This window comes from Anomalospiza imberbis, chromosome 8 (assembly GCF_031753505.1).
Source record: "Anomalospiza imberbis isolate Cuckoo-Finch-1a 21T00152 chromosome 8, ASM3175350v1, whole genome shotgun sequence".
NCBI classification, from domain to species: domain Eukaryota; kingdom Metazoa; phylum Chordata; class Aves; order Passeriformes; family Viduidae; genus Anomalospiza; species Anomalospiza imberbis.
Window position 1 is genome coordinate 19,363,437 of NC_089688.1, and position 23,254 is coordinate 19,386,690.

General features: G+C 38.7%; 1 protein-coding gene across 5 annotated transcripts in view; it reads right to left on the bottom strand.

Moving 5' to 3' along the window:
- Window positions 1-658: 658 nt before the first annotated feature.
- The window catches only part of PLCE1 (phospholipase C epsilon 1), a 115,560-nt gene continuing 92,964 nt past the window's right edge, over window positions 659-23,254 (bottom strand). For 2 of the 5 annotated variants that reach the window (XM_068197656.1, XM_068197658.1), the window contains 15 exons: window positions 23,074-23,197; window positions 21,715-21,756; window positions 20,815-20,939; window positions 20,056-20,173; window positions 15,694-15,825; window positions 14,287-14,577; window positions 13,346-13,509; window positions 12,177-12,438; window positions 11,187-11,305; window positions 9,923-10,051; window positions 8,964-9,173; window positions 7,032-7,193; window positions 6,658-6,876; window positions 5,715-5,926; window positions 659-4,629 (listed from right to left, as the gene is read on the bottom strand). In XM_068197656.1, coding sequence (XP_068053757.1) covers window positions 5,747-5,926; window positions 6,658-6,876; window positions 7,032-7,193; window positions 8,964-9,173; window positions 9,923-10,051; window positions 11,187-11,305; window positions 12,177-12,438; window positions 13,346-13,509; window positions 14,287-14,577; window positions 15,694-15,825; window positions 20,056-20,173; window positions 20,815-20,939; window positions 21,715-21,756; window positions 23,074-23,197 — 2,277 coding nt within the window. In that variant the 3' untranslated portion in view covers window positions 659-4,629; window positions 5,715-5,746. The remainder of the gene's footprint in view (window positions 4,630-5,714; window positions 5,927-6,657; window positions 6,877-7,031; window positions 7,194-8,963; window positions 9,174-9,922; window positions 10,052-11,186; window positions 11,306-12,176; window positions 12,439-13,345; window positions 13,510-14,286; window positions 14,578-15,693; window positions 15,826-20,055; window positions 20,174-20,814; window positions 20,940-21,714; window positions 21,757-23,073; window positions 23,198-23,254) is intronic. The other 3 variants (XM_068197659.1, XM_068197657.1, XM_068197660.1) reach the window with 2 other exon arrangements.

Genomic DNA, 23,254 nt, shown 5'->3' on the forward strand with positions numbered 1-23,254 from the left:
TTTCCAGCTGCATGTTGGCTTTGCAAAGAGCAGGTGAAATATATGAAATAATTTAAAGATGAGTATTATCTTTATGTGAATTCCATTGTACAGGGGAATTTAGTGGGCTGTCCCTGGCTGACAGCTAATGCACTTCTGCAGTGCTTAATCTGTAATGTGTTAATGTTGTATGTGTAAGCTTTACAAACATTCCCTTTAAGTCAGAAAATATCTTATTTTCTCTAGGGTATTTAGTCCTTTATCCTGATTTATGGTTCTTAGATAGTTTTGCAAGTAATTTATTTCTCTTTTAATATATTTTCAGTATTAATTGCACTAGTTCACAACTTCCATGTAATTAAACATAAATTTACAAACATTTTTAGAACAGACGTCTGTGTATTAAGGGATTAGAAAATACCTATGTATTCTATTATACATATAAAATACCTATGTATTATATTATATTATATTTACTATGTGGACCACAAATCTGCATCACCATACTGGTGATTATACACATTTCTGTCTGCTTAGGCTGTCATTCCCATTCATTTTGAGTAGTTCTTTTTAGTTTAGTAGTTAAGTGTTTGCAAATACAGACATGGTTTAAATTCTGCAACATTCCAAGGGGGCCATTGTCAGTACCTCTGTCAGTTCAGGAAGGCAAAAACAAAGATTCAACATCTTAAACCATTTATTTTTTTACAACATATACAAATACAGTTTATTCAAGTCAGCAGAGAGAAAACAGTCCAGGTGGAAAAGTCACTTTTAAAATTGCTCATTTTACATAGATTCCAAACATATAAAGACTGGCACATAGTGATGTTGCATTGTCAGAATATTTTGACATGCTTGAAGAGGCAGAGGAAGACAACTGTATAAGCCACTCTGAAAGAGCTTACACCTCTATTGGAGCAAAATCTATTTACTGCTCTGTATTTTTGTGTTTAATTTGCTAACTCTGCCAAATGTCTATCACTATTTAAGTTACAAAATATTTATCACAGACAGGAAAAAATTGTCACCATTGGTACCTTTAGTGGGCTACCCTAAAAGTAAACGGAGTTTTATAGTGGAATAGTAACAGTGATTAAAAACCAGATGTTAATGATGTTAATTGAAGCAGTTGAAGAGCAGAACAGAAAGCTGAGGATCAGATGCTGCAGACTTAGCCTGTAAAGCTACCAGCAAGGTTTTCTCTTTTTGAAAATAAACTATGAATGGAAGAGAAAATGTTCTTGAAATATTTGGATATTTCCATGTTGAAGTGTTTAATTCTCAAAAGCCTGTGAGTTCTAGAAGCAGACACCTTCCTAAAAGCAGCTATTCGGACACCTCACCTAGTAATATTTGTAAGCAAGGAAAAAAGTGTCACTAGGCTTAAAAAACCAAAAACTGAGATAGTATTTTTTAGTGTTCTGACTGCGCTTCCTGGGGTCAGTAAGACAGAACCAGGAAGCCCTTTGGGCGGTAGAGGAAGCAGCTCCTGGAGTGCCCCAGTTCCTACAAGCAGAGAGCTCTGCACACACAGGGGAGCTTTTGGCCCTTACAGTCACACACTACAAGCACCACATGCTGCACAGGGAAAGGGTAAGAAATGGGTAGAAAAGTAGCAGTTTTTAAATAGTACAGCATAAAATACTTCTGTGTTTTTGCCAATAAGCAATGGAGCAGGAGAAGGAAGAGATTTCCACCTGAAAAGTGTGCACTGCAAGGTCTGCTACCGCTCAGAGACTGCATGTTTCTGGAAGATGTTGATTATTTACATTCCTTTCGTTCAAACTTTACCCTGGAAGCTGCTTCCTGTAAATAGTTTGTAATGTAAAAATGAATGTATTTTCCTAATTGATGTCCATACTCAGCCAAAAGCATGGAAAAGGACAAAGTTATTTTGTCAGTTTTGTCATAGGAATGTGTGAACAGATTCCTGCAGAAAAAAAATCTGTAGCTAAACAGAATAAACATTCCTATTAGCATAACCACTTAGCACATGAAAGCTCTTTAACTGGGCTTTCACAAGAGTTTACAACTCCCCCTTGCTCTTTAAAGCTTCAAGTTGTATTGTATTTCCACTACGTGGAACCAGCAGGAGGAAGGGCATTGCAATTCCTTCCCAAATTGACCCCAAAGTGTATCATATTTCACCAAAAAAAGTTTACCTGAATATTTACCAATACCTAAACTTTAAATTAAGTGATGCATGTACTTTAATGAAAATACTGGAACAAGTTCATTAGCCTTACACTGTTCCAGATGTCTACAGGCCTACAAAGTTAGGGTTTTTTAAATATAAAGCCAAATATTTTGCTATTCTCTTTGACTGTGATAAACAGCAGACAAAGGAGGTTTTGACTGTGATTGCTGAGGAAGATACTTATATTAATAAGCTACTCCCACAGCTAGAAAAATTGTGTTAGCAGAAATAGTACAAAACTGTTGATTTTAAATGTCCACAAGACTTCAGGCTAGTGTTAGGCCTGTGGTGCATAATATGACATGACTACTGATGTCCCCTTTGCTTCCCCGTGATTTTTTTTTTTTGTTTTTATATCTATGTGACAGAAAAGCCCTAGTGGATGACAGCATGGGTATAAGAACTTCCTGTGTTGAATCCAACTATTAGCAAGGGTACCTGCCAGCATACTGTGTTACTACAGGCAATATTAAGAATTTTCAGAGCTGCTAAAGATAAAAATCCCCCCAAAACCCAAAAAACCACACCCAACAAAAAATAAAAAGCTAAACACGTAAGGGCAAACTACAGGACATTAAATGTTGTTTTTAAAATGCCAGGAAAAGTTTCTCAGTGACATCAAACTCTTACTGTTTTAAAATAACAGAGCGAATGAAGCTAATATTTAAAAAAATCATTGCATTAGTTGAATTGTGCAGCAGCTTGATGTATTTCCCAGTAATTCCAAAGTACTCCAAAGCAAACTATGCATAGAACTATGTGTAAGTTGTCACTTCTTAACATTTTGCTCGGGCTCAGTCTTTTCCTTGGGCAGGAAGCACATGTCCCTCACAGGGGCTGCTACTGTTGGAACTGGTAATGGGTGACGGGCTGAGCTGGCTGCGGGCTTAGGTCATGTTGCTGATTTGCAAAATGCTGCTTTGGTACATAAGTTCAGAACTTTACTTTTGTGAAAGACGAGCAGTGGGAAGTGCACGGCCTCTGTGAGCATATGCCACTGAGAAATGTGACCTTTTTGTATGTCTGTGGTTATTTTTTCTGAAAGATGGAAGTGACCTCAAGAGGGCACTTTTTTGCTTTGGTAAATGGCTACTTTATAGGCATTTTCTGTAGTGTATAGTGAAAGACTTCATAGTTTCTGGTGACAGAATGCAGGTTCTGTCTGCTTGTTTATATGCCAGTTAATAACTTTGTTTTCTTTAATTTCACTTTCTTATTCATGGTGGGGGCATTAGCTGTCATGAGACTACTGCCTGTAACTTCTTTGTTTTGGGTTTGCTTTAGTGAAACAAAAACATGTACAGAGTAGTTTGTTCCCCACAGACACATTTCTTGTGGGAGATCGAAGGGATGGCTGATGGCAGCAGTTGTTTAATTTGTGCCCCTGTAATGGATTATTTTAAATAACTAAACACATCACTAACTCCCATGGAGGGAAAAAAAAGAGACAACCATAACTAACTTAGAAAACAAAGATGAATTCAGCACACGTAAAACGTCACAACAGTGTTTCTATGTAAACAGAATTGTCAAGAGTTGTAGTGTGAAGTTCTTTATACTCTCTCGGTTTAACAGACAAGTAAAAAGACAGTTCCTGACTACATGGAAAAATGTGGTTTGAATTCAAAATTTTGAAATATTACACTTATTAATGCGTTGTTTTGAATTTGGTCAGTACTGGGTATTAAACATCTTGTGCTGAAAAGAAAGAACTAGAAAAGTTCTAATATTTTTTTCCTCTAAATCCAGAGAAAGATAAAAAAATCTGCATTTTCTAAAAAGTAGTATATGATAAATATACTATACAATGGCATGTACTTTAAAACATGATCATAAATATTCTTTCTTTAAACACAAGCCTGGAAAACTAAATTTATAAGAAGAAAATGTTGTTCCTTGCCAAGGTCTCACTACCAGTAAGGTGTACTCAGCTATTGTACATTATTTTGTTAACGCAGATAAACCATAAATAATTTTGAGTGTTTTGTGTATATTCACCAAAGTTAAACAGATATGCAAAGGAAGTTACAGTATATTTGAATCTCTTTACAATCACTTAACACAGTGTTTAACAGTAATTGTCAGGTAAAAGTGCGTTATTTTAATATAATACACATAAAAGACCACTCTGGTTCTCTGCCTTCTGATTCCTTAGAGGCAACAAGCTAAAATTATCTTTTGTTTAAAAAGGGGAGGGTAATGACACGTGTTTGTTTACAACATACAGTCCAAGAAAACTTCTCCATCCGCCTATGGAGAATCTGCAGATGTGAAGAAACAGGAAGAGAGGACTCTTCGAGAGCTGACAGGCATCTTTCCCATCTGCAGTATCCCATTTAGGATTCCCAGAGTCAGGATGTTAATCCAGCAGCATTGCCTGGATTAAGCATCTGTAGCACAGGCCACACAATTCTGACCAGTTCAGTCCGCAGCAGGATCCTTCAAAGACACTGCAGAAGGATTCAGTCATGTAAATTCCTTATTTGGGTTTCAGAAAAAAAAGGAAAAAAACCCAAGAAAACACAACAAAACAAACCCCCAGCAAAACAAAAACCCAACCAAATGCAGAAAAGGGAAAGTGACTCTGATTTTCCCATAATTTACTTTGCTTTCTTTGAATTCAAATTGTTTAAATGCATTAGGGAGTTTATAGCAGCCTAGAAATAAGCTATCAAATTAATCCCTTCCTATTTGAAATACCTTGCAAATGAAAACTGCTTAAATTATGTTAATTTAGTGACTTAGCAGCATTACAGTGCATGTCAAATAATGCTTTAACAATTAGATGTATACAGAAAAAAATGTAATCTTAAATTGGCCATCTGTGAGATGGGGTTATCAACACTGAAAAAGATTTCTTCTTCATTTGCAATGAGCTGCAGCTTCCCAGCTGCTGTCACAGTGCCGTAGTAGCACTGTGCAAGTGTCTGGTTAGTGTACAGTGCTTGGCAAGTGGCACTTACTGTCTCCATATAAGTGGGACAGTCTTGGTTGTGTATTTCAGTTGTTTGAAGTCAAGCAAGATGGAAGAAATTGAAGAGATGCAGAAAGGATAGTGTAAATGTTTAAACATTTCTGGCAAAATTTCCACAGACAGAAATTACCACTATAAACTTGTTCTAGCTAAAAAAGAGATCACCAATCCTGATGATTTTATTATCTGGGCATAACAAAAAACAATAAAAGCTCTACTGCTCACTTCCATTTGCCGTGGCCCAGAGCAAAAGAGTAACAGAGCATTGCTATTTAAGCAGAATTGTTGATATCAATTGTTGATAAGCACAATTGCAAAATCAACTGGGATGCAACGTTTTGTTTTAAATGGACAGAGAAAGTGAGTGAAACTCCACCATTCTGGTTCACTAGGAGACCTTCCTGAAGTCATCGTGCCTGTGCACACCAGTGTATGAGGCTTTTATGGACCATTCTGTCAGTCCTTGTACCTCACTTGGCTTGCTGAGCTACAGCTTGGAAGCAGGAATGCTCTGTGCCTGCTGCACAGAAAGCCTGCTCAGTGCTGGGGTCGGTGTCTCACCTGGGCAGGCCTTGCCGTGGCAGCGGCCAGGACTATTCCATGATGTCGCTGAAGGCCAGGGTGCAGGCGGCTCTCTCGTCCCTGCCCTGGGGACTGTCCGACAGGACCTGCAGCGCGGGCGACACGAAGCCCCGGTACTGCTTACTTGACTTGGTCAGCTTCTTCAGTTCACTGGTGAAGGAGATGCCTTTTCTCTTGTCATCTCGTGCTGCCTGTAAAAATTAAATAAGATCACAGAGGTGGTTTTAACAGCTGCTTGTTTGCTGGGAAATAAGGAATGAATATGAAAACACCTGACATACTGCTCAGCGGGCCTCCCTTTAGGAATTCAGTACAGCTGTGCTTTCATCCAGGCACTTCCGATTGTTCTGAATAAATTAATTAAAAATTATGCATTGTTAAAGATATGTTTAGCAAATTTGGTAATCTGTGCTTATAATACAGTTACTTTAAAGCAACAGCAGCTGTGGATTGATGGTGTTTGCTGTAAAGGAGAACACAGCTCCTTCTCCCAGCAGGCATGTATTTCATTCCTGCCATTTTTTAAAGCCTGAGATAAAGCAACAGAACAACTTTTTCACTGGCCAGGAATAAAGGGGACTTTATTCCAGTAGCTTTTAAGTTCTGCCCATTTGAATGGTCCTTTATTATGACAGGGAACATGGCATGCACAGCCAGAAGGTTTTGAGAAACAGCTGGTAGCAGATAAAGGTTGCTCTGGATGTGCAGGCTGTGAGGGAATCGTATTGCTGAATGTAACTGATGCAGTTTTGCAAAGGAATAAGTAAGGGAGGTTCAGAGAAAAGAGGAAATTTGCTTTTTGTTGTAGTCTGTCCTCTCCATCTGCCCTCATGCCAGCTGTGTCTCCTTTACATGGAAAGCAGGTTCCCATTAAGCTGATTGCACACCATCTGTAACATCTGCAAAGTATTGCATCTTTTACCTGAACCTGTTCTTTGAGCTTAAGGATAAATTTTCCTGCTCCCTTCCACTTGCTTTGGGCCTGAAACACACACTCTTGATCAGAGAGAATCCTCTGAGATGGTTTAGATGTTGAAGACTTTTTGTTTGCTGGCTCTTTAGTCACCTCTTCCAAGAGCACATAATCACTTGGGTTTGGATTGCTCAAAATGCTGTAGGAGTATTTGGCTTTGCAGAGAGTCTGTTTAAAAGCAGAAAAACAAAACAAAAAACAAGGCATTCCCTCAGATTCAGGTTACTAAACCGATTCTTCAGCTCATGCTGAGACCACATCCCACCATAGCTTGTTTGAAACCAACTTCCAGCCCCCATGCTGAGGTGGGCACACACCCTTACCTGCTGTATGACATCCTGAGCCGTGCTGAGGCGTGGAGCTTTGATCACGGTGCGTGGTTGCTCTGGGGAGACATCATGTACCTGAACAAAGAAGCTGTCATCCTCAGAGCCGATGGCTGCTTCTTCCTTTGCTTCTTGAAAGACATTTCTCTCATTTAAATTCTACAGAGAAAATGACAGACAAATTCATTTACTTGAGAGGTAACTGATAGCTTGTGGGCACACAAGGGTTTTATTACATGGAAATTGGAGACTGTGGTTGCCTCAGCTTCATTTTGTTAAATGCACTATAAGAGAGTTCTGACAAGCCACTATTGCTAATAATAAATAATAATAATGCTAGTAAATACCCATGTTTTCTAAAATTGATATCTGAAATACCTTTCATAGTAGGTGAGGAATGGATATGTTTGCATAGCATCATATTTCACAAAAATGGTCCCTTAAATCCTTCCCTTCTGTATACAAAACTATGCTTTCTCATGTAATGGTGCCAGTATGATGGAGATGGTGGAAAGGGTTCTTTTCTTTCCTGTCCCTGCACTAAAGTCGAAAGAATTTAGAAAGCCGGTATCTGAGCGAACATTTTCCTGTGGTGTGGAGCAAGAGGAAGGCTGCGTGTTTCTCTCTCCCTTTTCAATGACTACTGCAGATTTTAGACAGAATTCCTCCTTGAACCCTCTTCTCATAGAATGCATTTCTGTCCAAAGCCTTGGAACACAGCTTGGATTCATAAGCTGTAAATATGGGCTGTGTATTGCACCCCGTCACTGGACCTGCTCCTTGTTTTTCCAGTCTGATTTGTAGCTTCATTTCTAGCTCCAAGCTCTGAGCTGCTGCTGTCTGCAGAAAGGCTCAAAATTATGGATAATGCTTTGAGGTACTCACATAACAGGACCGAACAACAGCATAATTTTCATATGTGCTAAGGCAGATTTGTACCCATTTTCTGAAGGAATGGGGCTTGGCAGGACACGTGGCAGAGGCAGTGCTGCAGTCATTGGAATTCAGTAGGCTACTATTTCCATAAACAAATTTCTACCTTTTCATTTTTGTTCCAAAAATTAGATATAAAGGAAATCAAAATGTGGACTTGTATAAATAATAGCAGTTTGTCAAATTGAAGCTTTATCAAAAGTTGTGTCAAAATAAGCAAAAATACATTATTTTCAGTTTAAAGTATACCAGAGCACCTCTGTCATTCGTGTATATATATATATATATTTATATATCTGTAAAATCATGTACTAAGCAAGCGTTTTTACTTGCCTAACTGACCAAAGAAAGTGCCTCTGAAAATGGGATCATTAGGTGTCTTTCTCCTGCTTTTTTTGTATTTGTCTCACAAGCCCGGGCATTAGCATATTTTAAGCTGTAGATGCTTTGCTCATAGTGTAAACTGAAGTAATCTTCCTCCTTTAAATTAAAAGAAATAATCTATTTCTTTTTTTTGGCCTATAATTGATAATTTAATCATCCTTCGAGGCTTTTTGACTTATTCTTTAGTGTTAAAATGATTTCTAATTTTTCTAGACAGATGATAAATTGCTGCTATCTAAATTGATGGTGGTTTTCTGGAGTTCTGCTATCTATGATCCTTTGTTTTTAACTATTATCTTTATATTAATTTCTTATCATGGTATAATCTAAATTTGCATTAAATTAGAACTACCTCTCCAAAGAGAGTCACTGAACTGGTGACTGAGCCATAATGAATAAACACCACACAGCTGATTCTGGAGCTGAGGGAAGTCCAGTTGGTGTCACACAGGTGTATAAAGTCCAGTTGTGCTTCTCACTCAAGAGTTAGGTTTGTTTTTAAATAATGCACACAGCATTGTAGTGAAACAAATACTGCACCCTTTCGTTTCGTGTCCTACGAGCTATTTTTAGCTACTTTTGTAAATAATAATTTATCTAAAACAGACTTACTTCCTCTCGAGTTTTAAAGATAATTCTTCCAACATATCCTTCTTCTGGGAACCAACTGTTTAAAAGCTGCACTAGCCCTTCTTCAGGACCAATCACTCTCTGGAATGGTGGTTTTCTGCATTCACTCTTTTCCTTTGATATAAAACTTTTCTCTTCCATCAGAAAATAGTCTGCAGCACATGACTCGGTGCCTTTTATGGTAGCCAAGAGCTAAGACAGACAACACACAACAATTAGAATGCTAAATATAAACACTGCATAATTAGTAGTTATAAATGAGAATGAATAAGGAAGCTTTAAGAATCAGTAACTATTCTGACAGTGCAGGCAGGATTTCTGATGTGCTATTTATTATTCAGATATTTTACTCCAGGGTAATGTCCTGTTCTCTTTAGCCCAGCCAAGCAGTTCAACTGTTCCAGACAAGGCAGTACTATTTAAGCTTATTTCGGTCCTTTTTGGCTGGCCAGAAAATTTATTCATAATCCCAGGACAGTACAGTCTTTTCCCACTGCTAGAATAACAATCCCTGCTGAGTTAACTGGTTTTTCTACTCATGAACTTAGACCTGTAACTTTTACTCTCTGTTCCTACAGTGCTTCACTTCAAAGAAATGTGCAGAAATGTTTGCCTTTGTTGTAAGAAGAACCCACTGCAGCCATTGACTATAACAGATTGTTTTTCTCACCTGCATATGCCCAAATGTTAAAATACTAATAGGGAATATGTTCTAAGATTATAAACCCATTATCTGAAGCCAAAATTGGGAAAATTCCACTGATTATATTCTGTGTTTGCTGTGTAATTAATTCCACAGCAGTGCATTTCTAACAGCACCCCTTGCTGTGATGAATGAACTGCAAGGACCCTGTGTGTGAGAAGTGCAGGGGGACAGAGGTCCAGCAGGATGTTAGTGTGGATTCTGGCAACGAAGAGTCTGCAATTCAGCAGGAACTCACCTGACTGAGCAGCTGTGCAGCCGTGGTCCCCGCACTTACACTGAAAACAGTGAAAGGCTCTGGGCCTGGAATTCCATGAACTGTCACTTTGTAAGTCATGGCAGCTTTCCTTTCTCCCAGGCTAAACAACTGTTCAGACAACATTCAGCAGGTTACTGGACGTTTTTACATAGGCATGTTATTTCTAGGTTGCTTAAAAGAAACTGCACACAAGTTGTGAGGGCCTTGACAAAGCAAAGCTGTTCAGTTCATACATGGCTCTTCTTACACTATGGATTGAGACATCTAAAAAACCCCCAACAAACCCTCCAAAAGCCTCCATTGTATCTTGAAGCTGAAGAGAAAAAGGAAGTTTTCCAGTGGGAATAGATAAACTACCACTGGACAAAGGGCCAACCTCCATCACTCATTCCCCATTCTAGCTGAGCTCAGATACTTGGATTCAGCATACAGATTACTGGATGAGAAGCTATAGCTTTGTTTTAACCTCCAAACTATTTGTTCTTCCTTTCTACCCTAGTAATTCACCAAGATACAAGTCTGACATGTATTCACCTGCAGCGCATCTGCTGCACACACAGGAGGAGCTCAGAAGGTTTTATCTAACACTTTACGAGTCAGCAAAATGATAAAATACATGTTTAAAGTTGCCAAAACACAAGTAACCCAGACAGCCTAACAGTAAGGGCTTTTAAACAAAAATCACATCCACGCATGCATATTTTTAGATATACAGATACCTGTATGTGTGTATACATATTTGCACATATAAACATATGGATGTGTACACACATATATAAATCTGTATGTATTTATGGAACTGCAGAGTTCATCTTTTCTTGTAACAGAAATCAATTTTACTCTCATTATTTCAAAGTTGTTTGCATCTTCCTTTTTTTTTTTTTGGTCTCAAATGCTTTGCTTGCAATTCATGCACAAAGGAATGCATGAGGCTGCACTGAACCTGACTGCTCATCCACATTCCCCCAGTCGAGGAGCAAATTTCTTGTTCTATACCTAAATACAGCAGAGGAGCCAGACTTTGAAAAGATTTACCTTCCTACCGTTTTATCCAGGTAGGATAACCTTACTTCCACCAAAGCAAAAAAAAAAAAAAAAAGGTAGGCATCAAGGTATGTCTGAAGAATGTGTAGGTTTGAGGGCTAACATCTTTGAACACTCTGGCCCCATAAATCTTCACATCATAGTAGTTATTAAACCAAGAGTACAGGTAATTCATGTACACAAACAAAAAATAAATTACCATGGATGCAGGCAGACTGTTTCCAGAGGGACTTTCTTCCATTCTCCGACTGTTTATGAACAGACTGGAAACTTCTAATGTTTCATTGTGTAAGTTATGGAGCTGGACATGTCTGTATCCTAAAGAGGAAAAATCCTTCTGTAAATACTTTGCCACATCCTAGGACACAAGTCTCATAAATGGAAAACTCAAATTTGTTGTATTTATAGCTACACTTTGCTACACAGGTAGGATTTCAAGCACTCTAATAACACTGCATTAACATTCTGTACAACAGGGTAACACAAATCCTACTGCTGAGTGGCTCATAGAGCAACCTGCCTTTGTTTTACCTTAATATTCAATATAGTCATACATAAAATATCTAAATATCAGAACGCGAATGAAGCAAGTTCAAATTCTCATTGGAAAATGCATGCGTATGGCCAAATCTCCTCACATGCTAACCCAGGCAGCTGTGTGACATTAAAGTGGCACAAAGCAAATGTAAGAGAGCGACTGGCAGCACGGAAAGTCTCTCCCCCAGGTGTCACACAATTTGTGATGTTTCCTGATCTCTCACTTTTCTCCACCCTTTCTTCGACTCCCCTCCAGCCATGGCTGTGAGAAGTGCAATTGCCCTCTGCACAGTGATCAGCTGTCGCAGCAGTTTCTTGGGCAAAGGACAAGGCAGGAGTGAAAGCACTCCAAGCTTCCTAAGGGAGCAGGCAGTCCCCTGGTGAACACAGCCTCAGGAGCAGGTGTGTACCACATGGCCCTGCCTCCACAACAGCACAGGATGGGACTTTTTACAAGGCATTGGGGCGGCTGCCAGCTCCCTGGGAGTCTTAGATCAGCACTGCACTGCCAGGCTGTGGTGTGCTGTCTGGTATTTGCTCCCTGTCTCCTCTAGAAAAATGCAACTGATTAAAAATTCCCCTCTGGAAGGATTCAACCTAAGAATCTGCTGGACCATTTTGGCTTAGGGTGCCAGCATGAGCTATACCGTACCTCTCTTCAGCGCTTTTAGGGGAATGATCCTCTGAGCTGTTACAGCTGAGCAGTTATTTTCAACAACCGCAAAGCGGAGAAAGACCAAATCTTCGAAGTGAACCCGGAAAAGGAACTGCTCGTTCCACATGGGGTTGAGAGTGTTGCGGTGGATGGGCTTCGTGCGGAAGTGGCAGCTGTCCAGGGGCATCCCCAGCACGTCGATCTCGATGCAGGGGCTGCCCGTGCTGTTGCTGGGGCAAACGTTCTGGCCAGACACGATCTGCAGCCGAGGAGCACAGAGAACAATTAGTGGAGTAATCCCTATGCTGCCATGATCCTGAGCTAAATACTGCTCAGCACCTAAGCACAGTTTGTTAACGTGCTGAATTAATTACAACACTCACTTTGGTGATTGCCAGGGCAGGAAGTTCAAAAGCAGAGCTCCCCCACACCACTGCTATGGTATCTTTCCTCTGCAAAAATACTCTATACAACTGTTCAAGGCATCTGAACATTAATCCAGAATGAATGTACCATTAATGCAGTCAAAAAGGATCACATTTACTTCTCCATTATTCTGGGCTGATGGCATTGAGCTCTGGCTTGCTTTGGCATACACAACACAAGAATTAAGTGTGCAATTACCACAGCTGGGAAAATTCTGATTCTTATGAATTTCACTTTTCTGACACATTTCCTGGAAAGGACTAGCTTCTGAGAGTACATTTTTTTGGCCACAAATCCATGAATCATATATCTTGTTATGTAAGTTATAAAAAATTATTTTTTCAAGATTCAGTACAGCTTTTCATAATGGCTTTTTGTGCAGCTTTTCAAGTGTTCACAAATGTGTAGAACATCAAGGCACATGTGTAATTTTACACAGTTGTGTAGTGCCAGGGAAAATGCTTTCAGGACTGAGTTTCAACAAATACTGTGAAGGAAATAGGGGAAGTAACTACGGATACAAATCAGCCAATACAATAAAATAAATCTTTGTTCCTTTCCTCTCCAATTTCTGTTAGTTAGGCTGACCTTTGGAAGCAACATTTAAAGATTCAATCTTTTCATTTAGAAGTGTGACTGTAATGCTGGTTAAAGACCGGCATTATAGACTGTAATGCTGGTTGCATATTGTCTACTTCTATCTGTTTGCCTGTATGAAAATTCCCTTTTCATGTACTTACTGTTAAAGAATATATAGCTGGCTCCTTATTATCAAGGTCTCTTTCCAATGGACAAAAATGCTGGTACATTGAACAGTTTTTATCCCACAGAACTGGAGGTTTCAGAACATATCCACAGCCACCGTTAGCCTCAAACATTGCTGCATTGAGTTGCAGAGGAAGATCTGTGAAATTAAGGCAGCCAAAATTGACAGAGAGCAATGGTACAATGGAAACACTGAAACAGTGTTACTCCATTCAAAGTCCTGTTTGAAGTATCTTTTTAAAAATTATTTTAGTTATGTACTATTCCTGGTTTTCAGAACTATCTGTGATTTATGTGTCCAATCTATCCAGTAATTACACAAAACTCTAAGAACAGTTCATTCTTTTCTTTTCCATTGTCTTTACTGAACTGTAGGGCTTGCCTACAACAGTTCTCTGGGACGTTTCTAGGAATGTGCCCTGAACTGCATAATGAAAGAGCACTGTAGATGATCTGATGGATCCCCCATGGAAAATGTGAAGGAACACAAGATAGGATTGCAAATATTCAAAAAATGATCAACATTAAACCAGCATCCAAGGCAGCACTTCCAAGTGAAAAATACTTCAGTATCTTTTTATGCTTGAAATTATCAGGAAGGGATAATGGTTACTTGAACTGGGAGAAAAAAAACAACCTTCAGCAATAAAATAAATATAAAAATGGAAGTGTTGCTGTCCAGGCACTTCTGGTTTATCAGGGAACCTGGTGCATTGGCATAAAGCTCCTGGACTCTGAGGCCACTGCTCTCAAGGACCAGACTGTTGTGCTATGAACCTGCTTGTGGCTGGGGTGCAGATACAGGAAGGTCCCCTCAGGAGAGCAGGGAAAAGTAAACAGGGAAAATACAAATTCACGACTTAAGACCTCCTATCACATTTCCAACATACGAAAACCTGGGTTTGGGTAGCCTTACCATCTGTTTGGTAGTTCAGAGCCACGAGCTGCACACCGTGGAGCCAGAAGATCAGGGGGTGGGGGTTGGAGGAGTCGATGCGCGTGGCAGCGGGGTAGGTCCTCAGGAGCTGGCAGGTGGTGTGCTGGATCAGCTTCTGGGAATAGCGCCTGCAGAGCCGCTTGGCAGCGTTCTCGTTCAGGGACGAGATATGATAGCACTTGGGAGTCCTTATGATGGCACTGAGGGAGGCTGGAGAGTTGTAAGGAGAGCAAGGATCTTCCCAGGTCTGCCGCATCGCATCAAAAGGACCTGGAAAAGAAACAAGGTACAGCTGCAGGTCCAGAGGCTCCAAAAATGCAACATTTTCTAGTGGAGTATGTGTGTGTGCTTTGGTTATGGTAGAAAAAGGTGATCCTGGAAAACTACACTACTCAGGGCAAGTGTCACAGTCCTTCTCACACAGTAAGAACAATCCCTGAGAGGAAACACAACGTCCAAGTATTGAAATAATACCACAATTAGATGTGCTAACAAGCACTTTCATAAATATATACCTAATTGGCATTTGCCTGAATAAATTAAGGAATAAAATTCCCTTCTTCTCAGTTAAACATTTTACATGAGGAAGAGAGGCAAGACTGAAAGCCATCTGCTAATTTTCCAAACAGACATCTACAGAGACTGCAAAAGTTAGGAGAAAAAGGCAGCAAAATACTTATATGCTTTAGAATTAGGCACCCCACTTCTTCACTTTTAGGACACTGGCCGCTAGAAGGAAATCTCTCCTGTCAGCTGCAGTCATGCCCATGGGCTGCAAGAAATACAACCCTCCCTGAGCCAGAAAATGAGTTCAAAATATCTCTTTATGGCAATCACTTGAAAGGCGGGGGATCTGGGTCTTATTCCTGCTCCAGAACCTTTCCTGTACTTTCTTTGTATTTTTTTTTTGCATCTGTTCATAGGCAGAGGCACAATTTCCAGGTTCACAAACTGAATCACCTGCAGGGTCTCATTTGCATAATTACACATTTGGACTTGGCTGAATTTTAGGCTGCTAAGTTCTATTTCAGACAATAACAATTCTTTTCTGCACTGGCCCAACAGTCCTGGCTTTCATTCGTACTTTGAAAATACTCACTTACATCTTCAAAAATATAAACTTTAAGATACTTAAAATGTACATTAGTTTTGAATTGTTTATGAATTAGGGTCATCATATTTCTGATCAAGTAATCCTGATATTCCACACTCACCACTTCAGTTGTAAGAGTGGTACTGTAATAGCTGCTGCGCTAACGAAAAACCATTCCAAAGTTTAACATTTTACACATTACAAAGCATTTGATCTTTAACAACTTGGTCTGGTACATGTGTTGGATTCCAGTGTCATTCCACGTGACTGGTGAAAGAAGATGCTAACTTTACCTTTTCCAGATGCTTTGGCAAGAGCAGCTGACTCCCCAGGGCTCAGCCTGCCAGGATTGTTGCCAAAAATGGACTTCCTGCTTTTTCTTTCTTTTCCTCTGCTAGAGCCAGATGGGTTTAGAGTTGACAAGCCTGTTCCCATAAATGTAAAATAAATGAGCCAAAAAACATGACCAAGAGGGCAAGATATTTTCCACCATATTTTACATTTTTTTTGAAGGCATGAATACTCCTGTTATATAGCACACAGGACAAGCAGTGTATTTTTCTCCACAATTTAATTTCAATATCCTTAAATATATACACACTTTTATATATGTATATATTATGTATGGGTTTATATATAATGCATATATGTATGCATTTATGTAATGTATATAGAAACCCATATGAAACAATACAATATACAATTCTCTCTCTGTGATATAACTTTTCTCCATTGTACTTTTTGGCTTGAAGAAGGTAAAGGCTTTCTCTCAAATTACTAAATGGTCCAAACTGATACTAAAAAAATCTGCAGTAACAGTCCCAAGGTATTCATCCTAGAAATAATTTTTAAAAATAAGAATCTTTTCTACAGAAGCAATAAATCTGTACAGTAGTGAATATCATGGAATTCATCTAGGTTATGATACCTACATAATTAAATAAATGCAAGATTATGATTTTAAGATATAATGTAATGTAATGTAATACATATCCTCTGTCCAAATGTTGTTGGTTAAACAGTTTAACTTCAAAATATTTTCAGAGTCATCTTCTTCTGTTTATTTGTACTTCAGTGTTGGTAAATACAGTTAGGTGTGCAAAATCCATTACATATTTAATGGCCAATATGTACTGGGAGTAGAGCTGGAAAGCTCTAGTATAGCTGTTATTCAAACTTGTGCATTCTAGAAACATAATCATTAAAAGTCATGACCTGAATCTTGGTGCAGTAAACAGACTTAATCCCACTTAAGGTCAATTTCTTTCTGTTGGCTTGGAGAGAGCACAAAGTAGATCAAAATTAAAGTGCACAATAATTATTCTGACACCCACAGCAGTGAGATGTGGGACGCTCTTAGAAAGCCAAGATGTATTTGTGATATAGAATGTAACAAAGCAAATACACTCTTACACGCCTAACTGTGACTCCTAAAATGTCCCACATTAATTCACATCAATTCACACCTGCCTAAAGACAGTTCTGGATTCAATACTAGTATTTCAAATACAAATGTAAATCACAAAGAGGATACATTGGCCTCTTCTGACTGAAGACTGCCCACAGCTGCAAATTTTCAGCTCTCAATCTTTATGCCATGTGTACATGTACTTACTAAAATTATGCACACAGTTTCAATGCAACTGCTTGGGTTAGTAATACTCAGAATGTACATAAATGTTTTCCATGTTGGAGATGTACTGTCTCTTTGAGCCAAAGCATACACATAAACCACAGAAGATGGTAGAAACTAGGATCAAGGAATATGAACTGACTAGAAGAATGAGGAGTTATACACTGTGTGCTTCCAGCACTATTTAAACCCAGTTCTGAATGGATCAAATGGATTTGGCAAGTAAGATCCAGTTTCAAAATCCTGTTGTGGAGACAGTCACTGAGAAACAAACTAACCTCATAAATCACCAGAGTGCAGTGCAGAGCCCTAGGGCTGACAACCCAGTGTGATGGCCACAGGGTACACTGCAGCTGGCAGCTTCCTTTCAGTCTTTCATGCTTTGCATGTAACAGATCTCTTCCCACAGACAAGCTCCATTTTTCACTCCAATTTAAACCTGACTTCAAAATATAGCTTTACCAATTCACAGAATCATCAAATCACAAAATAATAGAGGTTGACAAAGATACGGAAGTCATCTGGTCCGACTCTCTGGTCAAAGTAGGATCAGCTCAGATCCCACCATACTGTACATAAATCCTATTGTACTACTAGGGTCAGAGTAAATGCTTTGTGTTTCCCTACAACCCCTTGCCATGTTTTTCAAGTTATAGAATTTAGTGCCCATTTCACGTGTTAGATATAAGGACAGTGCTTTACTGCTTCTGGAATTAATCCAGAGGATTACAAGCTTCCCTACCCTTCTCATCATACCAACGTAACAGTTTAAACTGTAATTGCCACCTTCTCACCATGTGTTTCAGACCAACAGAAAATATGCAGGTTTGCAGACCTTAAAAGGGAATTTACAGCATTTTTATATGCAGGGTGCCCCTTTTTATGTTCACTTGAATTTCTTGAGAAGTGATACTACAGGGCAGATAATCTGATATGATGGAGATGGTGACCGAATTTCATGCTGGTGAGCACAGGTGACTCCCTGCTCCCTCCACATGATTGTGCAAATCCTGCTCTTATGTACTCAGTTTCCCTACACATTGTGTAAGGTTCCCAGCACCAAGGTGATGAGCCATGTGCCAGTAGCAGTGCTCAGGGGTGCTCCACTGCCCTCAGCTTGGCTGACCCCAGAGAACAGACCTCCAGCCTCTCAGATAATGGTGCAATGATGTCCAACACACTGGAATTCAAGTTAAGCAAGGACTGTAAGGTCAAAGAGCACAGAAACAACAAGGCCATGGTGGGTTCCTTGTTACCAGAGGTTTTATAAACAAGAAATGTTATTTTCTCCACATGATAAATTCTGTTTTGACCAGGGAACACTTAAGAAAATCTGTGTACTCAGTAGGTTAGAGTAAGTTAACATTATGGTCCTTGTCCTTTTTTATAGTCACAAATCAGTGATTAACATTCAGGGATGTTGACAAGTGTAAACACAGAACAAAATTATATGAAGACAGAAGAAATAAAGTATTTACACCATTGATCAGACACTGATATGAATTCTGCCCTCCCCATTTCCAAAACTCCTGCATTTTCTGAGTTGGTTAGGACCACAGGCACTAGAGCGACAGAGTCATGGATCTAGCAGCCTTGTTCCCATCATTAATGGGCAATGCTGGGTAGGGCACTGCACCACATCTGTGCCCTCTGGCTGAGCAGAGCAATCCAATCAGTGGCATGGTGGCCATGGAAGCCTACATTCCCTCAGAGGCGGCAGTACTTGTCTCAAAGGAGACAAAGTTTGTTGGAAAAATAATTTCTACAACTTTATGTGTTCATCTGCGAAAGGAGGTAATCTTCTTAATTGTTCTATTTATGATCACTTTAAAGCAAGAGGAAGAAATCTGAGGAGCAAAGCAGGTATTTCTTTAATAACCAGTATTACATTAAAAATTAAATATTTCAAAGTTTTCTTAGAACATCAGAACTTTTTATGTGTCAAAATGCTTGGAACAACCCAAAGTATCCCCATTTAATCTTGAATATCTTTCTTTAAAAGAAAATATTTTACTTGAAAGATATCTCATTGCAGATTTCATTAAAAAGAGTATCAGATTTGGATTTTTAGAAGTCATTATTTTAACAAGTGACACCTACAATTTTTAAAGTTATAAAAGATTATAAAAGAATGTCGGTCCATTTTTCAGCCTGTTTATCTTGCCTATTTGACACTATTTTATGTTTGGTTAGCTTCTCTAATCTGATTATAGTTCTGTTTGTGTAAGATCATGATTTGGCAGAATTGCTAACTTTTCCACAGAGAACCATTCCAGTAAAGAGCAGATTTTTCATTCAAAACATTAAATATATCAATAAACAATATATTCTCAATTTGAAAGTATTTATGTACATAGTATGAGCCAAAATATACCCAACCTCATATTTCAGTACTAAACAAGTTCCTATCAGCGATCGCTTCAGTTATTCCCTCTCCTTTTCTCTGCAAAAGTTATTATTCCTACTGTACAGAAGAAGATGCTCTGATTTCCATAACTGTTTCCATGAAGACTGAGTGAGAGTGTGCAAGCAGCTGCCCTCACCCATCCTATGAAAAGGTGCTTTACCCCTGCAAATGGCTCCTCTCCTGTCCACTTGGGAAAGAACAGAAAATGCAGCTGTAGGCAAAGGTGAAATACACTAAACAGAGGTCACTTAAAGAAACGTGACACCCTCTACCTTCAAGGCCTTAAGAATATTTTCCTTCTTAATTCAGTAGGACCTTACATGGAAACTCAGAGCTCTTAAGAGAAAGCTTTCTGTCATCTGGCATTTGGCAGTGAAGCAGCTGTCTAAGTTGTGAAGACTGGCAAATTTCACTTTTGTAAACATTTTAATATGACAAACAGTATGTATTCACATAATTTATGAACACTACTTCTCAGCCAGGAGCTACTATTATGAAGACTACCAAATCATGAAGAACAAACCTCCTCGACTACTTCAAACTAATTCAAAACATAAACATAATGTCTCCAGGAATTAGAAAGCTTAAAGCAATAAAACAGGGCCGTGTGCTTACCCGGGAACTTTACAGCTTGACAGTAAATGACAAGATCTGATAGCTCTGGGGCTATTTGTCTGCTTTCCTTCTTATTTTGTGGAAGATAGAATTCTTCACCCAGCTCCATGTCGTAAATCTGAGTGACAACACCAAGAACATTTAATAATATTACTGAATGTAGAAGAACTCTTGCATATCTTACTTATGTCTTTGAAATATTTTATCTCTTTCTTCCTATATGGTTTCTGTTCTCACCTAACAAATCTCCCTCCCATGTGTACATTTCTGATCAACACTTGTTACTGATTCTGCAGTAGTGTATAAAGGCCTTATTCAGAGTCAGTTCTACAAACATTTAGACAAAACACATCCATGTTGAGAAGAATATACAATACACTAAACAGTAATACACGGGTTCTTTTTTCAGATGATTTAATAAGAGGTGCTGGGATTATCCGATATCATAGTGCAGTATTTTAAACTCATTTTGAAGCATAAAGATGCTGAAGATTCAGATGAAATCATCAGTTCCATCAATAATCATTTTCAGCCAAGCAGCCTATATGTACTATAACCTCTGAGGACTTCTCTTGAACAGTTGAGCATTTGTTCTACTTAGGCTATTTTCTCTGGTGTCTTTCCATGCTTTCTCCTGTTTCTCTGCATTAAAGTGCATTTGCTATCTGATGTCTCAGTTACCTAAACTGTCCAAATCCTTTTGAACCTGGTTATATATAAAAGTGCAGCTGAGAAGAAAGAGGGAAAAAGCAGAACTACCTTTCCTTTATTATTGTAAGTAGCACAATCAGCCTTCTTTAGTCGTTTGGCAGTCTCTTCATTATATTCAAACTGCAGTTTATCACTTGATAATTTATTCTCAGGTCGATCTTCAAGAATATTATCTAAAAATTAATGGGATTTTAATAAACATAAAGCCAAACAATTTCAACTGGAAATTTAATTTGAATTAACAATATTTGTGGACAGTGTTGTGAATCTCATATGAATAATTAGATGCTAAAGTAATGCATTTACTGGTCAGAGCATCATCCTCTAGTAGTAACCTTCTATTTAAAAATTTAATGCTTGGGTTTGGTTAAGACATTGCCTTTCCTTTAAAGCCCATCCTTTTGTGCTCAGAAGATCTTTAAAACCAAACCATCTAATGAATCAAGTTTGCCATCTGAAAACAGCTGATATTCCCGAATGACAAAAAATGCCAAAGTCCAAGCACAATTAACCCCATCAAACAAATGCTGTGCACATTTTGTACAGCAAGTTTTGGCTTTCCTCTCCTTACTTTCACCATGCACAAGTATTTTTTACATGTTTTTACATGTATAGAAACACCTCTTCAAAGCTACATATTTTTCAGAGAACAGTATGCCTAATAATGATGTGGTCTTTCTGGACCAAAATGTCACAGTTGTCACAAAAGGAATGGTTTCAACTTCTTCCTGATATTCCTGATGCTTTGACCATATTCTTTTTATGCATAACATGTGTCACACATGCAGGCTTCTAACAGTTCCTGACCAGTTAACAATGCCATGTAAGAATCACTGTTTGCATTTATACTGTGAACTAGAAACTATATATTCACACTGTCACATTGAACAGGCTGAAGATGCAGTGCTGATTTCATGCAGTTAAAATGCTCAACCAAGTGGCTTTTACCTTCCTGGCTGTTAGGAGCAGGAGAAGCATTAAGGACATCAGCTACAGGGAAACGAGTCAGAGAGGGAATAAGAGTAAAGGGAATTAAGATTTAGAGCCAGAGAAATGAAAAGTAAGTGTCAGTTCTAAAATTATCAGCTTTACACAAAAAAGTATCAGTAAGAAAAATAAAACTGAATCTCTTTTAGAAAGTTTACAGACCATCATTTAGATTAGTTTTAACAAAATATTAAGATAATTAAAGACTTCAAAGAATAATCATTGTAATACAGTAGTAAACCATGCTACAAATTCCTTCATATACTGGAAGGTGTAAATGTTTCTTGTCAGCTTTATATTTTTCAAACTTTCTCTTAACTAAAACAGTGACAAAAAGTCACTTACTACAATCAGTTTGCAAAATTTTCTTGGCAAGTCTGTTCGCAAAGATTTGAGTTTTCACAGCAATTTACCTATACAGCATCTCCACCCTGTTCCTCACAAAGAGTATGCTCAAGTAGCCAGCTAGGCCAACTTTCAGGCAAAATGCAACTGAAGGCAGCATTGACACCAAACTCATAAATAACATTGCTATTCCACAAGCAGTGTCAAGTCTTGAACTGCATTTGTTAATTTTGTGACTATTTTTAAAATCACTAACAACAGAAGCAAGTAATGTAAACAAGAGATGACCTGGAAAGTCCTGTGCTGCAGGACGTGCTCGAGCCTTACACCTTCTCTGAACATGGCACCTAGAACTTAAATAGGTCCCCACCAGAATGAAAAGTGCAGTGAGTGAAGTACTTCACTGTTCACTCAGGAGAACATCCCCAGCTGTGTCAGACCAGTTGTCCATCCAGCCCAGTATTCTCTTTCTGACAGTGGCAACAGAGCAACCAGCCAATAATCACCACCCCAACAACCACAATCGCTGAACAATAGTGATGTTGGACCAAATACTGCTACCAATAACAACTGTTTACAAAGCTCTTCATTAATTTGTACAATCCTTTTTTTTAATACTCTGATGCCATTTGGCCCTGCAATTTCCCATGGCAGCATATTCCAGAAGTTTGCTACCAGCTGCACAAATATTTTACCTGTTTTAGACTGATCTTCCACTTGTTTTACTGAGCACCTGCTAGATCTAACAAGTAATATTCTGTGCTTCCCTTAATCCACCACTTCATGACTTAGTAAACCTGCTTCCAAATTCACCCCTCAGTCCTCTTCTCTACCAGCTAAAGAGTTTCAGTCTTTTCAGACTCGTGCAAGGACACTGCTTACCCAGCTCATTCCTGAACTAGAATATTCACGTCTTATTGCTACAGCTCTAACAAAAGCACTCTAACAAACAAACAAAGAAATAAATACAGTTACCATCAGAGAGAGATTCATAGTCATAGTCATATTCATCCTCTTCATCTTCTTCCTCTTCATTGGTAGGTGTGGGGTTGCTAGCACCATTGCTAGCCTGTGCTTGCAAATGTGCCAGCTGATGAGCCTACAACAACAGAAACACTTATTACATCATTGCTAAGTACTTTTAAAGAAAAAAAGG